The sequence below is a fragment of the Elgaria multicarinata genome, chromosome 10, assembly GCF_023053635.1.
Source record: "Elgaria multicarinata webbii isolate HBS135686 ecotype San Diego chromosome 10, rElgMul1.1.pri, whole genome shotgun sequence".
Classification (NCBI taxonomy): domain Eukaryota; kingdom Metazoa; phylum Chordata; class Lepidosauria; order Squamata; family Anguidae; genus Elgaria; species Elgaria multicarinata.
In genome coordinates, this window is record NC_086180.1 from 1,415,259 (window position 1) to 1,432,776 (window position 17,518).

Below are 17,518 nucleotides of genomic sequence, written 5' to 3' on the forward strand. Positions count from 1 at the left end.
AGAGTGCTGCTTGACTTGCGGAAGGCCTTCCCAGGCTCAATCCGTGATTCAGGCTGAAGGATCTTGGCTGGCGGCATCTCCTCCGGAGATCCTGGAGCCTGTCCTGACACGGCCTGAGCGAAGGTGGCTCTGGCTCCTTCCCGTTCTGTGATGGCAAATCTGGAATCGCCCAAGTCTCACTGAACCCTGTTGGCAACTGGCAGCCGGGCGAGGGGGGGGGGCAGGGGCTGCCTGGGAGGCGAAGTGCCGGGCCCGTTCCCTTGGCCAGGTGGGGCGCAGGAGGCCGGACGGCCGGCCTGCCACGGCAGCGGGCGGAGGGAGGACGGATGCTTTGACCCTGTCGTCTCCGGCTCTGTAATCTCGCCATGTGTCAGGTAGAACAGGCTGTGGAGCAAAAGGTCACGGGGCAGGCAGGGTTGCCGGGAGCCCTCGGCTGCTGACGGCTGCTGCTGAACCGTTCCAGCCTGAACGCCTCTCGCCCCGCCCCGCCCCGTCAGCTGCCTGTCATCCTCCTTTGGCAGATAAAGGTGCCTGTCATTTCGAGGCTAATGCGCGGCCGACGAAAGATCAAAGGCGAGCCCGCAGTGCAGCCCCTTGCCAGAAAGACGCTTGGCAAAGGAAAGATTGCGCCCAGCCGGGGGGAGGGGGCGGCGGGAGGGGCTGGCTTGGAAGTGCAAAGGTTTGCGGAGGGAGGGAGGGAGGGAGGGAGGGAGGGCGGTGTTGCAGGCCCCTCGGAAACAGCCCCAAGGCGGAGCCACTTAAGGAAAGCTGGCCGGGCCTTCGAGCCCCTCGACGCAGATGTGCAAAATGCTCCTTGCGTGGCCCAGCTCAGCGTGGCCCCTCCCCGGAGGTCACCCCGCCAGGTGCAAATCTGCAAGGGCGGCTCTTCCAAGTGGGGACGGGCTCTGGGCCCCGGACAGCTTGAGCATCAGCTCCGCTTGTTCCCTGTTCCCTTCCCTGGGCTCGCCAGAGCTCCCCTGTCCCTGGCACGCACCTGCGCTCTGCTCAGCTGTTTGCACAACGCCTCCCTGGGTTTCTCACCAGGTGCTCCAAGGGGCTAAAAGCACAAGTCGTTGCACTAACATGTAGACCAACTATTTTGTAGACCAGGATTCGATCATTTTTGTCTGTCTCCTCTGCCAAGACTCTTGTTCATGCCTTGGTTATTTCTCGGTTGGACCACTGCAACCTGCTTCTCACTGGCCTTCCTTCTTCTCACATCAGTCCGTTGGTTTCTGTTCACCACTCTGCTGCGAAGATCATCTTCTTGGCTCGCCGCTCTGACCATGTAACTCCACTTCTGAAATCTCTTCATTGGCTTCCAGTTCATCTCAGAATCCAATATAAACTTCTCCTGTTGACCTACAAAGCTTTTCACGGTCTAGCTCCTTCCTATCTTTCCTCTCTCATCTCACACTATTGCCCCGCTCGTGCTCTTCGCTCCTCGGATGCCATGTTTCTCACCTGCTCAAGGGTCTCTCCTTCCCTTGCTCGGCTTCGTCCATTTTCTTCCGCTGCCCCTTACGCCTGGAACGCTCTTCCAGAACATTTGCGAACTACAAGTTCAATCGCAGTTTTTAAAGCTCAGCTAAAACCTTTTCTTTTTTTCTAAAGCTTTTAGAACTTGATTTTGATCTGACTTTTATACTGTTAGTTTTACTCTCCCCTGTGCCTGTTTGGTGCATTCTCTTCCCCTTCTTATTGTTTTATTATGATTCTATTAGAATGTAAGCCTATGCGGCAGGGTCTTGCTATTTTATTGTTTTACTCTGTACAGCACCATGTACACTGATGGTGCTATAGAAATAAATAAGTAATAATAAATTTTACATAGTAAAAATCAAGTGTTGAGTAGATAGAGGCAGGGGGAGAGCCAGTGTGGTGTAGTGGCTAAGGAGTTGGACTGGGAGTTGGGAGATCAGGGTTCTAGTCCCCACTCGGCCATGGAAACCCACTGGGGATATAAATGTAATAAATAAATAAATAAATAAATACTAAGGCAGCGAGTCCCCTTCCTTCCCGCCAGCCATGGCTCTGGGCAGATTGGCTGCCTCTTGTGAACATGCCGCTGTGTTCATGCCGCCCCCTCCTCATCCTACACTGACTGATTCCCTGCCACTCTGGACTAGTCATTGGACCGGTCAAACAAGTACTTGGCCAGTTGACCAGTCAGTCACGCATCGGTTGTGGCTTGGCTGTGGCCCTGCATCTTTCCAAGGATTGAGAGTTGGGAACTTTTTGGACGCAAGCAGGGTGTGTGTGTGTGTGTGTGTCTGTGTGCTAAATGCCATTGGCTGTGGCTGACTCAAACTGCTGGCTGCACACAGCAACACCCTCCTTCCTGGGCCCTGTCAGTGGAGGGTTCTGCTCCTTTGGTGGGAGACGGTGACTTGGGCTTTACTTAAGGGGCCACTTTTTCTGTCATAAAGTCCCTATCTGTTGCCTTTTCCTTGGGATTCCAGCTAGTGTCTGTTACTCTCAGCACGCATTGAAGTCACAACCCTTCACATCTTCATTTAATTTTCCCATTCTTTAAAATCTGGGCCAATGTCTGGTGTTTGCATTATTTCTAACTTTTATTCTAGTATTTGTATCAGAGCCTACAGAGATTTTAAAAATGTAACGAAATGCCATTTGTCATAAAACCGCTCTTGTCCGTTTTCTTTCTATCCATACTTCTCCTTCTAGCTCTGCTCCACCATCCGGGCCTCCATCCTGATGGATTTGCCTTCTTCCAGTACGTTGCTTCCTTCCTACCGGATAGTGGGCAGAAATTCCCACCACCATCAATGCTTTCTGCTGTTTTGCCATATACTCTCCGTTCACCTCTCCTTCCCTCCCGCTTTCTTGTTCTCTCTCTCTCTCTCTCTCTCTCTCTCTCTCTCTCACACACACACACACACACACACACACAGAGAGAGAGAGAGAGAGAGAGATTGCAAGGTGTTGTTTGCAGCCATTGTTTTCTGGCCTGGGGGGCTCTGGTTGATCGTGCTCCACCCTCATGAAAAGTCAGGATTATAGTTTGCCGACATCACAGTTTGGGGGCTGGGGGATTTCATAGAATAGCAGAGTTGGAAGGGGCCTACAAGGCCATCCAGCAGCAACTCGGGGCCTTCGCCTGCCTGCGTGGCATCCACGTGCTCTTTGTTCTGGGGTGTTGGGATGGCCCACGCCATCGTCTTTTATTATCTGGACCCAAAGCAATGCTTTCTATTGCATCAATTTACTTATTTCAATTTATATCTTGCCTTTCAACTAAAATGCATGCTGAGGGCTGCTCTGTTAATCTCTCCCTGCATTTCAGCTCTACAGAGGTTGACGACATGATTCGGAAATCTACCAATTTGCTGCTGACTCGAACGCTGAGCAACTGTTTACAGAATGTCATTAAGAGGAGAAACGTCGGCCTGACGGAGGCGAGTGCTTCACTCGGGGATGTGGGCAGGTGGGTGGGTGGGTGCATGTGGCTGTGAGGCTGCCGCTCTTTCTCCTCCAGGACTCCTTTGGACGCCCTACTGAAGTGGGAAGGAAGGATGCAGCGTTGTGCTCTTCTGGGCCTTCTCTGAGAGGGAGAGGGGCTCTCAGCAAGCCTGTAGAAACCCACCTCTGGCATCTCTCTCTGCATTCGCCACCTCCTTCCCCGCTTAGCCTTACACGCCCTGTGGCTTTGGCCATCTCTCCCCCCATCGCTGCCCCCCGCCCCCAAGAAACTCGTGTCCGCATCTCAAACGTCTCTCCCATTTCTCTCCTTGTTAGGGCAGCCCCACCCACACAGCCTAGGTCTGGGGGAGGAGGGAGGGGCTAACCGTTCTCACACCCGCCACAACTGGACCTCAGAGTCAGTTGCTGCTGGGGTCCTGTGGGCCAGGCCTGGGAGCGGCTTTCCGTCATGCAGCCATTGCAGCCGTGGGAGTTCTACTGGAGGAACCGGGCCTGGGATATTCTGCATGTCTTGTTAACTTCCCAGGATGGAATGCAGCGGGGGCCAGGGCCAGGTGTCCCCCCTCCCAACGTGATCGGATCTGTCTATTGGTGCAGCTTCTCAAAAGCTCAGGAACGCCCCGTTTCATAGAATCATAGAATAGTGGAGTTGGAAGGGGCCTACAAGGCCATCAAGTCCAACCCCCTGCTCAATGCAGGAATCCACCCTAAAGCATCCCTGACAGATGCTTGTCCAGCTGCCTCTTGAAGGCCTCCCTTGGTAACTGGTTCCATTGTCGTACTGATCTAACAGTCAGGAAGTTTTTCCTGATGTCCAGCTGAAATCTGGCTTCCTTTAACTTGAGTCCGTTATTCCGTGTCCTGAACTCTGGGAGGATCAAGAAGAGATCCTGGCCCTCCTCTGTGGGACAACCTTTTAAGTATTTGAAGAGTGCTATCCTGTCTCCCCTCCATCTTCTCTTCTCCAGGCAAAACATGCCCAGTTGCTTCAGTCTCTCTTCATAGGGCTTTGTTTCCAGACCCCTGATCATCCTGGTTGCCCTCTTCTGAACACACTCCAGCTTGTCTGCATCCTTCTTGAATTGTGGAGCCCAGAACTGGACGCAATACTCTAGATGAGGCCTAACCAGGGCCGAATAGAGAGGAACCAGTACCTCACGTGATTTGGAAGCTATACTTCTATTAATGCAGCCCAAAATAGCATTTGCCTTTCTTGCAGCCATATCGCACTGTTGGCTCATATTCAGCTTGTGACCTACAACAATTCCAAGATCCTTCTCATTCGTAGTATTGCTGAGCCAAGTTTCCCCCATCTTGTAACTGTGCATTTGGTTTCTATTTCCTAGATGTAGAAGTTGGCATTTATCCCTACTAAATTTCTGTTTGTGTTAGCTGGGGCAGTGAGAACCTTTGGCAGAAGGACCCCGGGTTTGAGCTGCTCTGCTTTGGGCCTTGAGGTTCTGACCTCCAGGGGACCTCAGCCATGTGCCTTGCACCCCTCTCCACCCCAGCCTCACCCTGTCTTAGTCAGCCAGAAACACGCCCCCTGCTCGGCGCAGGCAGGTGGGTGGGAGTTTCTGAGATGCCTGGTGTGACCAGTGACTTTTGAGTGGCTTGAACTGTTGATCCCTGAACCATCTTGTGACGCAAGATGGTTTTGTGTGTGTGAATATATATATATATATATATATAGAGAGAGAGAGAGAGAGAGAGAGAGAGGAGCAAATGAAACAGATGCCCCAGGGGGTAAGAGAGAACCTTGCAACTTGCACGGGGCCTGTCTCTTTATCCCATCAAGGTGATCTTCCCCTGTCTTCTTGCTCCTTGATCAGTTTAGAGAGTGAGTAACGTACGGGTGAATCATGAAATCATCTCTGTGATGTGGTTAAATGTGGCGGGGAGGGCCACATTGAATTTTTCTTTTGTTTTATGATTGTTCCTTTTAAATACCTGGGGCCACCTCTAATGACAGGTGCTGGAGCATTTCTTTTTTCAATGGTTTGCAGCAGTAGCGACAGCTCAAGTTCTGAGACGACCAAATTGGCTCTTAATTACCCCTCGAAGTGCCTGCAGGTTTCCCTAAAGAGCCTCGTCTGGGCTGGGCAGAGGGACGGGGGCTGTCACTCAGGCCTCCATCCCTGAAGACTTCTTGGCAATGGGCCTCAGACCGACTGTCTTGTTTTTTTTGTAACCAGCTTGTCTTGTAAGGGGATTTGGAGTGTAATGAGAGGAGTTGGCTTTAGAAAATTCATTAGAGCCTTTCTTTTGCCTCCAGCAGAAATCCTGGGGAGATTTCTTCCCAGAGAGCGGTGAGTGCCTCGGAAGCATCACCTGTTAGGAAAAGGAGGGCCCCTTTGCAGCTCTTTCCCAAGCAGCATCCTGTGCCCTGCTGGAGGCTGCGTCCTGATGAAGTCAGGTGTTCTTTGTAGTTTGCCAGGGCCTTATCGATCCTGCCGGTGGACGGTTGTGAAACCAACGTGTAAAATGTGTGTGTTGCTTCTGCAGCTGGTCCAGATTATTATCAACACGACACACTTGGAGAAATCCTGCAGGTTCCTTGAGGAATTCATTACCAACATTACGAACGTCCTTCCGGAAACTGTTCACACAACTAAGTTATATGGAACTACCACCTTCAAGGTGAGGCTGCTGCTGTGGGCTGCCGGGCCAACGGTGGCCTTTTGTTACCATCTGTGTCCAAGCCTGTGTCACAAGGAATCTCTCTCTCACACACTCTCTCTCTCTCTCTCTCTCTCTCTCTCTCTCTCTCTCTCTCTCTCTCTCTCTCTCTCACACACACACACACACACACACACACACACTCCTAGCCTTGATCAATCTATGCCAACATTCAGCATCCTGCTGTCATGCGTGCAGCCACCAAGTGCACAACAGACAGTATGTGGTGAACATTGGAAGAAACAACAGGGTTTTGGAAACATCTCCAGAGGAGTTCACCGAAGTCCCTGGTGTTGTTTCTCAGAGAAGGGATTGATGCCTCTGATGAAGAAAAGTGGATGTTTTGGGAGGGATTGAGCAGGAAGACGGAGAGCTCTGCTTTCATCATATTGAACTTGAGATGAAGGCAAGAGCACCCATAGGGCCGGGTCAGCAAGATGGTTAGAAATGCGGACGTGCAGAGGAGGTGAGATCTCAAAGGCAGCAAAGGGTAGCGGAGCACCGTGGGTGTAGAGGTGGTCCAGCCCCATGGGATTCCATTCTGGTGGAAACACCGGGTGTAAATTCTATGTAAGTATGTGCATGTATACTATCTCTCTCTTACTTTTGGGGAGACGTGTGTGCGCGTGAGAACGTTTAGGTGTGTACGTATATTCGTACCCGCATACACTATACACCCTCTGTTTCCACCAGAATAGAAGTCTATGTGGGCGTCTGCCCTGCCCCTTAGTGCCTGTGAGGCCTGGCTTACTTGGCCTTGGCTCTAGAGAGAATGCCCCAGCCGGGACCCCCATGTCTGAGGTGTCTCAGCACTGTATCCCTTGGAGATCTTCCTTCACAGCTAGACAGAATCTGGGGGAAAGTCCTTGCCTGAGGTGCTTAATGAGTAAGGAGAGAGAAGTTCATATTTTCCTTATTTACTTTTTAAAAAATTACACCCTGCTTTTCTTCATAAAATAACTCAAAGTTAAAATAACAACGAAATTCATAAAATACATAAGACACAGTCAAAACAGTCTAAATTACCCTTTATTTTGCTGCCTTCTTAGATTGATGTCGAAGGCAACTCACAATTCATGTTGAATAATACTAAACACTCTTTAAAACTGATTTGAAATAATAGAGTCTAAAGTCCAAAATATTAAGAACATCTGTTGCATCTGTAACAAGTAAATAAAGAATCATAGAATCAGAATAGCAGAGTTGGAAGGGGCCCACAAGGGCATTGAGTCCAACCCCCTGCTCAATGCAGGAATCCACCCTAAAGCATCCCTGACAGGCGGTTGTCCAGCTGCCTCTTGAAGGCCTCTAGTGTGGGAGAGCCCACAACCTCCTTAGGTAACTGGTTCCATTGTTGTACTGCTCTAACAGTCAGGAAGTTTTTCCTGATGTCCAGCCGGAATCTGGCTTCCTGTAACTTGAGCCCGTTATTCCGTGTCCTGCACTCTGGGAGGATCGAGAAGAGATCCTGGCCCTCCTCTGTGTGACAACCTTTCAAGTATTTGAAGAGTGCTATCATGTCTCCCATTTGCACCATTTGTCACTAAAGGGTCAGAAGAACAGGACTGCCCTTAGCCAGTGCCAAAATGATAATCACGCGGGCACCAGGCAAAAGGTCCCAGGCAGGCGGTTCTACAGTCAAGGTTGCCACCTCTGAGAAGGCCCTGTCTCTGGGAGCCACCCGCCTATCTTCTGAAAGCAGAAGTCAGATGATGAACATCTTGGCCCATATCAACCTAGCCGTCCGCAGAGGGCTTTCAGATCCCATGATCCCCCAGACCGTGTGTACTGATCCCCCCAGCCATTTCAGAGGATTACCTCTTCCTGAAGGGTCACGGAGGCAGTCAAGAGATGCTGACGCTACACCTTACCCAAGGAATGTGGGATTCTGGTGGAGATGGTTCGTTTTACATGGGATCTGCGTTTTTGTCCCCAGGACGCCCGCCATGCTGCAGAGGAAGAGATCTACACTAATTTGAACCAGAAGATTGACCAGTTCCTGCAGCTTGCAGATTATGACTGGATGGCCGTTGAGCCCCGTTCTAAGGCCAGCGACTACCTGGTGGACCTCATTGCCTTCCTATGCAGCACCTTCGCAGTCTTTACACACCTGCCTGTAAGTATGACTTGGAGCAGGGTGGCCCCTCCGCCTTTGGCTTCCTCAGTTTTGGGAGCCAACCTCGATATGGTCACACGCATGCTGAACTGCCACACATGTGTGCCTTCAAACATATCCACTCCCTCTCATTCTCACTTGCTTATGGGGAGAGGAAAATGTTGGGAGTATCCCCGAATATGGTTAAGACATAATTAAAGAGCCAAAGTCATTGTCTAATGCAGCTGACTTAAGTGTGGGTGGGTGGGGTGGGGTGGGGGTGATGGTGGCAGTTTCTGTAGACGGCTGCCAGCTTTGTCTCCCAGAAATTCAGCCCCCACCCCCACCTTTACATGGTGTTTAATGGGGCTGTCTATAAACATTTTAATACCAAAAGATCTTTGTGAAAATCCAGATGTTCTTAACTTCTCCGTCATCCTTGTCTGTTGATTTGTGAGCTCACTGCTTAGGGAACATGGCCGGCCCTCTCTCAACAGCCGATGTAGTGGTAGCCCACAGGACCTCAGAAGTGGGAGAAGCGTCCACCTACTCCGGCAAGACTTCTTCCTTTCCTCTGTTACTTTCTGCAATCCTCCCTCTCTGTTTTCTCCCTTTGTATTCCTTCCTTCCTGCCACTCTTGCCCTTGGAAGGCTCTTGGGTATCCTAGCCTTAGAACGGCATCCAATTTACTCTGCAAGTGCCTCTTTCATGAGCCGCCCATAGAGTCATAGAATAGTAGAGTTGGAAGGGGCCTAAAAGGCCATCGCGTCCAACCCCCTGCTCAATGCCCCTTGCTGCCAGGTCTACTAGGCTTCTGTAGACGAACCCCACAAGTGAACAGCAACGTGTAAATTAGGAACAGAGAGCAGCTTATGAAGGGTTTGACCACGTGAGCTGAGCCATAAGCTGACGTGGGCTTTCGGAGGCATGTGCATAGAAATAAACAGAGTGGTGCGGCTGCCGTGGAAGCACATTTGCTGTATTTTGTCCAGGCAACCAGTCCCCTTTCTGCAATCAAGCTCTGCCTGTTTGCCAGCAGAATCACGCTGTGCGCAATGCCAGTTTACTAGCATCTCTAACATCACACACCTCTGAACAATAAGAACATAAGAAGGGCCCTGAGGCTGGATCAGGCCAAGGCTCCACCCAGTCCAGCACTCTGTTCACGCAGTGGCCGACCAGCCGTCGGCCAGGGACCAACAAAGCAGGACCTGGTGCAACAGCGCCCTCCCACCCCACCCATGTTCCCCAGCAACTGGTGCACACAGGCTTACTACCTTACTACTCAATGGCCTTATAGGCCCCTTCCAACTCTACTATTCTATGATTCTATGAATACTGGAGATAGCACACAACCTTCAGGGCTAGTAGCCATGGATAGCCTTCACCTCCAGGAATTTATCCAACCCCCTTTTAAAGCCATCCCAATGGGTGGCCATCACTCCATCTTGTGGTAGTGAGTTCCATCATGTAACTCTGCGCTGTGTGAAGGAGCCCTTCCTTTTATGTGTCCTGGATCTCCCACCAGTCAGCTTCATGGGATATGACCCCATTGGGATCTAGTATTTTAAGAGAGGGAGAACTGTTTCAACTTTTTTAAAACACACACACAAATGGTTTAAAATACAACAACGAATTAATGATAAACGAACATACGTGCTGCACTTCAAAAACAAGCCTGCACACTTGTTTAAAGGCAAACAACCTATCAGACCATTTCGGTGAGCGTTCAGGGGTTAGAATGTCTCTCAAGTGCCGTGTGAAAGCCGGGGGAAGCTGAGCAGTAGCCGGAGGAAAACCTCCTGCTGTTCCCTGTTTGAGGTTATATCTGTGGGCAACTTGCATTTCCTAAATATGGGCTGAGCAGAGGGAGAGGGAGGGTGCGGCACAGAGCCGTGTCGTCCTGAAGACGCTCAGCCCAATACAGAGGACTAATCTGGGAGAGTCCATGCCTGCCATCGAGTCCAACCCCCTGCTCCGTGCAGGAATCCACCTAGAAGCATCCCTGACCGATGGCCGTCCAGCTGCCCCTTGAAGGCCTCTTGGGTGGGAATGCCTCTAGTGTTTGGTCTGTATGGGAACTGAAGATGTGAAGGGACCCATCTTTAACTTGGACCCCGGCTCACTAAATCTCCAGCAAGTCTCCAGAGGACAGGGAGACAAATATCTAGCCCTCGCATGTGGAGCCCGGGATGGTGTGAATGAGAAATACTTTATGTGGGGAAACATAGTTAGAACCATAGAATCGTAGAATAGCAGAGTTGGAAGGGGCCTACAAGGCCATCTAGTCCAACCCCCTGCTCAATGCAGGAATCCACCCTAAAGCATCCCTGACAGATGGTTGTTAGTGCAAAGAGAGAGTCAAGGACCCTGGCGGTGGTGCGTGTTGATAAATGAGTGAGAAAGACCCCAGTTTGGAAGTTGCTTTAATGTTTATGACAAACAGGGCAAGAGTTACGTAATTTATAATGGAATCACTACTTGTTAAATGAGAGACCTGTGATGGGATTCCTGGAATTTTTCTATGCAGCCACTGGAAGGGCTGCCCGTTTGTATGGACAAGGGGTGGGGGGTGTTTCCTGATTGAAATCTCCCCCCCCCCCGCCCCACACACACACTGCAGTTACTCCTGTAAGGAGACAAATCTAGATATGTTTTCCTCCCATAGCTGCATTTCTGTAAACAGAAATGGAGACCCTGTCATGATGCTTAGTTTTGAATTGCTCTGTTCTGGGGTGCCTGTAAAGCCCGACTTGCTATTTTCCCACGCCTCACCTTGCCTCACCTGCCCCCGCCCCCGTCACCGTCTCCCCGAGTGGGGAGGAAGTGCTGCTGCTTCCAAGTCAGGGCCTGGCCTCTGAAACATGACACCTGGTGGTCTCACGGGAGACATGCCTCCACCTGGTCCCTTTCCATCCAAGCCTGAAGCATCGCTAATGTGGAGGCGTGCAGGATGCTGGAGATGCCCACAGTGATTTATGGGACGGGTCTAGAGTGATTAATCTCCCTTTAACCATTAATGATGCTCTCCCAAATTAATCAGAACACGCATCACACATTTTCCAGTTCGGCTTAGAGAGAGAGAGAGAAAGAGTGTGTGCATGTGTGTGTGTGTGTGTGCGTGCATTGCAACTGGCTGCTGTAGGAAAGTCTGGAAAGGACAGTTGTTTCTCATGAGAGTGAAACAACTCCTCTGAGTCTGATGCTTGTCCATTTGAGTGCTTCCTAAATTAAAAACATGAGAACTTCAGAAGGGCCCTGATGCTGGATCAGACCAAGGGTCCATCTAATCCAGCACTTCGTTCACACAGTGGCCAAACAGCCGTCAGCTAGGGACCAACAAGCAGGACACAGTGCAACAGCACCCTACTACCCATGTTCCCCAGCAACTGGTGCACGCAGGCTTACTGCCTCGACTTCTGGTGTTATCACACAACCATCAGGGCTACTAGCCATTGATAGCCTTCTCCTCCAGGAATTTATCCAACCCCCTTTTCAAGCCATTCAAATGGGTGGCCACCACTACCTCTTGTGGTAGTGAGTTCCGTAATTTAACTCTGCGCTGGGTGAAGACGTCCTTCCTTTTATTTGTCCTGGATCTCCCACCAATCGGCTTCATGGGATGTCCCCTGTTTCTAATATTTTGAGAGAGGGAGAAAAATCGGTGCCGGTTTGTGAAGAGGGCAGCAAACTTTTGCCCCGTTGAATGCGGTCCAGGGCGTTGGGAGGGAACCAGCCTCCGCATGGGAGGTGGGCTGCACAGAATCTCCGCGGTGGTTTCGGCTAACAGTTTTCAGATGGTCCAAGCGAATGGAACGCGCTCAGAAGTCGAAGCCCGGCCTTGGGACCTCCGTCGTCTGCGCTCAGCGAGCGGAGCAGTCGTGGTTTGCTACTATTGTGAGGCAAACCTTCCCCCCTCACCTCCCCCAGCAAAGATAAATAAATCTTAAATTAAACAAGTTAATAATAAAAAAAAGAGTTGGTCTCCAGCTCTTCGGAGCATTAAATGGAGCGCCAGTTGCAGGAGATGAGTATCGTGGAGCCGAGCGAGCGAGAGCAAGAGAGCAAGAGAGCAAGAGAGCAAGAGAGCGCGCCCGCCCTTTTGTTCCTTGTGGCTGATTGTTGTTTTAATTTCATGTCAGACAAGTTAATGTAAATCGCATTGACAGATCTGCACCGAGCGCAGGGATTTGTTGACTTTAAGCCTTTTGGAGATGGAAGGTTATGTCAACACCTACGGTGGGGCTGTCAGCTTAACAAAGCCAGGAAGTTTTTTATTTGTTGGAGAAAGGGGTGTTTTTCTGTTTTGATTTTAAGTTTCCTTTAATCCTCAGAGGCTTGTATCTTGATAACCTTCTTTGCAAGGTAATCAGGGCAGGTCAAGAGGTTACGGTGACCTGGGAAGGGGAAGTAATCTTTCAGCAATCCTCCTGGCCCTAATCGACTCCAGCAGTTCAGCCTGAACTCCTTGCGATGGGAGCCTGGCGCTCTCCCTTCTCCCCCCCCCCGCTCCCCTCCGCCTCTCTCTTCTCCATCCCCCCCCCCCCCAGCCTTTCCTCCTCTGCTGTTTACTTCTGGCCAGATGGTGAGCGCAGATTTCAGATGGAACCGTGTTAAGATTTTAAAAGCCGTTGCTTGGGTCTGGGCCCCAACGGTCTCATCGTTCTGCACCAAGCCAGTGAAGCTGCCTTGGCGCTTGTGGGGGGGCGGGGGGCAACTTTTAAAAGTGTGCTGATTTTTCCCGAGGAAGGCAATGCGCCACTTTGTACGAGCCCTAGAGAGCATCTGCCACAAGGCCCCACTTCGGCCTCCGAAACGTGAGGGCAACGGGGCAGCTCCCAGTGTGGATCCAGAAGCCGCCTCCTGCCCCAACAGCCGGTGTGGCTGGGGCAGTGGGGTGGCAAAGAGGCTAAATTGTGAGCCACCGAGGCCTTGGCCCACATTGTGCCTCAGCCACAAACTCCGCGGGTCTCTGGGCAAGCCGGGGTCTCTCAGCTGCCCATGTGCCACATCCCCATATGGGAGCAATCATGCTGGCCTACCTTGCAAGGCTGTTGCCAGGAAGGAAGCGGCAAGAGACGGAGTGTGCTTTCAACACACCGCAGCACTACATGGATACTAGATGGAGAAGGGGATTCAGAGGGAGGGCAGGAGCTCAGTGGCAGAGCGCCTGCGTTGCCTGGAGATGCCAGGTTCAGCCCGCATCTGAGGCCCTGGAGAACCACTACCCATCAGCGTAGGCGGCTCCCTCGGCTGCTCTGAGGAGGGGGAGCGCTGGGCGAAGGGTCCCACGCTGTCGCTCTGGTTCTTGTTGCACCGCTGATGGAAGCAGCAGCGCTCTCTGCTGAGGGCTGCAGACCTCCTGGAAACCCACTGGAGCCTTGGAGGAGCACGGCGGTGCCCTTCCACGGAGCCCTCCGCTTGAGACCTGTTCAAAGCCAAGCCGAGATGCGGCTAGTCCAACAGGATGTTCACACGCGAGTTTGCCTCCTCCCCACCCCCAGTTCACAGCCTCCGCTACTGGGGCTTGGAGGGCTACGGCTGCCTCTGACTAGAGAGGTCCCGTCCTGCCGCCTTGGCCCCCCAGCGCTCCCTGTCCGGGTGGCTGTTCACGACCACAGTGAAGCAGCCTTCTCCAGTCCCCAGGCGACGCGTTTCCTTCTCCCCAGTGAATGGAGCAGCTCATTCAGAGGATGGCCTAGGTGGCTGCCTGAACGACCTCCTGCTTGCTGGTCTGGTCTGGTCTGGTCAGCTGCCTTCAGCAACTGTTTGTCGCCTTTAACTGTGAGCTGGGCTCCTTTCTGACGCCTCCTGTCTTGACCTTCCCTCTGCAGGGGGTCGCCCCCGTCCACTCGGCCATGCCGGTGAGTCTGCCTGGTGTGCTGTCTGCGTTCCTTGCACCCTGCTTGCTTCTCATGTGTTAGAAAGTGACTTGAATCCGCAGAGGCCTGCGTTCTGAGAAGGAGGGCGGACGCACGCACGCACGCACGCACGCACGCACGCACGCACGCAGCCAGCCAGAGGGAATCCTGTGTCTTTGTTTCAGGGGCAAAGAAGAGTCACTCCAGATAGGCTGCTAGGTGCCATGGGCCGCGCTGCCTTTCTCCCCGTCCATCAATTCTAGCCAGGCTGTGCTCCTGGAAGGGAGGGCAGGAGGGCTGAGCCCAGTGCAGAAGCCGTGGCCACGGGCTCTTCCTATCAGCATCCAGCCAGGCGTTCGGACGGCCCTCTCCTCCCTGCAGCCCCCTCCTTTGGCCTAAGTTCCGGCCTGCCCTGAGAGCCCCAAGCCCAGTTCCCAGACTGAAGGAGCGAGAAATCGAGGCAGACTCTACCACAGCACAATGCAGCAGAGAAGGCTTGGTTGGCCACACGGTGCCCCGTGGAGCAGGAAGGCAGCCGGTGGGCCTGTGACAGGTGGCCCTGCGGTCGTTCCAGGCAAGGGGCTTCTCAGCTTCCAAGGGCCACTTCTGACCCTGCCTGGCACTGACCTGAGCTGGAGGAGACTTTTCTGTAAGGTGCACCCTCAGGCTTCCTCCTTAGAGCAGGCCATGCAGTTTCCTTTTTTCAAAGGGGAGTGCCCCCCCCCCCAGGTGGAACTGTGGGGATCGGTCCGCTGGGAGTCGCTGCTGCTGTGCCGACACCTGATTAAATGGACGGGAAAAGGGTTTCGGCCGCCGTTGGAGTTCTGGGACCTCCAGTTCGGCGTGCAGACAGACAACCACCCACCCACCTATCCAGAAGTCCTTTCCCGGCCTCTGGTTCCACTGGGCTGTTTTGACCCTGCTGGTCCACGCTGCTCATTAAAAGGCAGAAAGAAAAGCAGGCCTCTGGTTCGATGAACGCTTCTAACAGTCCCTGCCACTTTTGCTTGGTTCACATTTAGTAGAGCAGCTGAGGCACTTTGTGGGTAGCTCAGAAGCATCGTTTGAACCGGCTGCCTTGTTTTCCCTACTTCAGGCGTCGCCAGCCAGGGGGCACGTTGACACCACCAGCGCGTCGTCACTCGAGGGGCGGTTTCTTCCCCATTTGCATTTCTGGCACGCGAGAATGGATGCAGGGAAGGTCTCTTTCCTCCACCTGTAAGCTTCTACCTTTAACTCGGGGTGGGCAGCAAGTCCAGAGGTTTTGGCCTACAACTCCCATCAGCCCCAGCTAGCTGTGCTAGTGATGAGAGGTCGTGAGAGCTGTCGGCCAAAGCGACTGGAGGGGCCCCCCTTGCCCATCCCTGCGCTTCACTGCTGTCCTAGGAGCATTCGCTGGGGCAGCTGGGAGCAGGCGCCCCCCCCTTTCAGAGAGCCCAGCTGTAAGGGCCCGGGGGCTTCCAACACCGGCCTGTCCTGGGCCAGCGAGCTGTGCCGTGCTGGTGGCACTTCAGGCTGCAGGGATGGTGGAAAGTGGGGTGTGTGTGGAGGTGTGCATGGGTGCGCGCTGCTGCATGTGGCGTTCAGTGCTGGAGCCTGGCTTCTGCACAGGGGTGTGTGTGCTGCCGGAGGACTCCTCCCACAGGATGTGTGGAGGGACGCGGTGCCGTGTACGTGAGGAGGAGGCTTCCCTTCGTGTGCGTTTGAACTGCCACCGTTCTCCGCATTCATGTTGCTTTTCCTCTCCGCTAACGGAGCCAGCAGGTCACTAGTCCAGCTGGCAGTTTCAGAGCGACGAGGAGCTCTGTGATGCCTTCTCCACGCTGCTCCCAAGGGCTGCTCTGGGTCCAGCTCGTTTCCCACCTGTTCCGTCTCTTGTCAGAGACGCCGTGGCGCAGCGGTCTTGGGGCTCGTGTCTATTAAGCCCTTGTGCCCTCAACACCTCTCTGGTGGATTCCCCTGAGCTCTGCCCTCATGGGCGCGGTTCACCTGATGTAGCACATGGGCCCCTTTCTCAAACTGAAGGGCCTGGATTATTCCAACCCCCCTCGCCCCCCCCCCCCCCCGTCGACCTAATTGTGGATTATGTTTTGGAAGAGGCAAGAGGCCGCCTCTTGGGCACTGCGTAGAAGAACTGGGGTGGGTTGGGGGCTGGGCTGGGCTGCTTTTGCCCTTGACGAGTGCTCAGCCCCCCTCCCTTTCTCTGTTTGTGATTGGGGGCGACAAAAGAAGCTCCATTCCTGCACTGTCTCAGGGACACGGGGATGTTGCCCTCCAGCCCAGTGCATTGATGGATGTGCCCCATCTCATGGTCCGGCCCAAGAGGCCTGTAGTTCAAGGAGCCTTGGCAGGACTCCTCTTGCTGAGACCCTGAAGGGCTGCTTCCAGTCGGAAAAGGCTGTGCTGGGCTGAATGGTCCAGTGAGGGGCTGCGGTAAAGCGCGGAGTGGGCTTCTGCTTCTGCTGCTGGGGGTGGGAGGGGAGCAGCAGGTCAATAGAGATGACACAGGCGTGAGGCAGGTCCGTTGGGCCAGCCTGCGCCTTGGCTGTTGAGTCCCCATTGCCGTGTGGCGGAGTCCCGGGCCGCAGAGAGCCGGAGAGGGAAGCCACAGTTCCAGGCTGGCCACCGTGTGGGGTTGTGTGTTTGTGGCTGGCAGGCTCCGGCCGCCCACATGCTGCCACCAGCCGTGTCTGGTCCATATGAGTGACACGTCTCAGGCTTCAGAGTTGCTCAGACAGGTTTGCTCCTTTGCCTGTCTGGATCATTCGTCTTGGCAGGAAGTTAATTGCTCATTCTTGAATCGAAAGGATTTATGGAAAAAATGGATGCTGCGAATCTTGGAACGAACAAGCATAACATCAAGAAACAATGAAACTCCCACAAACCAAGTGAAAATCACGTTTGGTTGGGTATGTGCGTGTCGCTTTTGCATCATGATGAAATAGCCAAAGGCAAGGAAGCGCACCGGGAAAGGAGGGCTCTGCTTGTGCTGCTCCTATGGGGGCTGACAGGGGGGACATTCCATCAGGTCATTGCCAGGCACCGGGTGGAATCGGGTGACTTTTGCCCCCATGCAAATGATCCGGGGCACTCACACGGCTTTCCACATGGATCCACCGCTGCATGGGCTGATTTGCAGCAGCCCCCACGAGGCTGTGTGCTTGTGTGCGTTGGCTGTAAGTCAGGGTGAGCCCTTGGAGCCCTGCCAGCTGCAGGAGGCCCCTTTGCTCTGGCCGGCAGGTGCGCGGTGGGGAGTAGGCCGGCAGAGATTCCAGCTTTGCCTGCGCAGCTTCCATGATGCCCGTGAGAGTAGACTTCTGAGGGGCCAGGTGTACAGTGACACTGTTTCATCTCACCAAGGCGATCAAGTTGCGGCAGCAAGTTCCAGGCTTCTTGGGGCGGTGCTTCTGCAGCCCTTTCAGGGTCAAACACATCTCA

General features: G+C 53.3%; 1 protein-coding gene across 1 annotated transcript in view; it reads left to right on the plus strand.

Annotated features, from left to right (window-relative positions):
- Positions 1 to 17,518, plus strand: part of EXOC6B (exocyst complex component 6B) — a 279,150-nt gene that overhangs the window by 159,434 nt on the left and 102,198 nt on the right. The window contains exons 16-18 of the mRNA XM_063135856.1: positions 3,308 to 3,419; positions 5,950 to 6,084; positions 8,060 to 8,239. Coding sequence (XP_062991926.1) covers positions 3,308 to 3,419; positions 5,950 to 6,084; positions 8,060 to 8,239 — 427 coding nt within the window. The remainder of the gene's footprint in view (positions 1 to 3,307; positions 3,420 to 5,949; positions 6,085 to 8,059; positions 8,240 to 17,518) is intronic.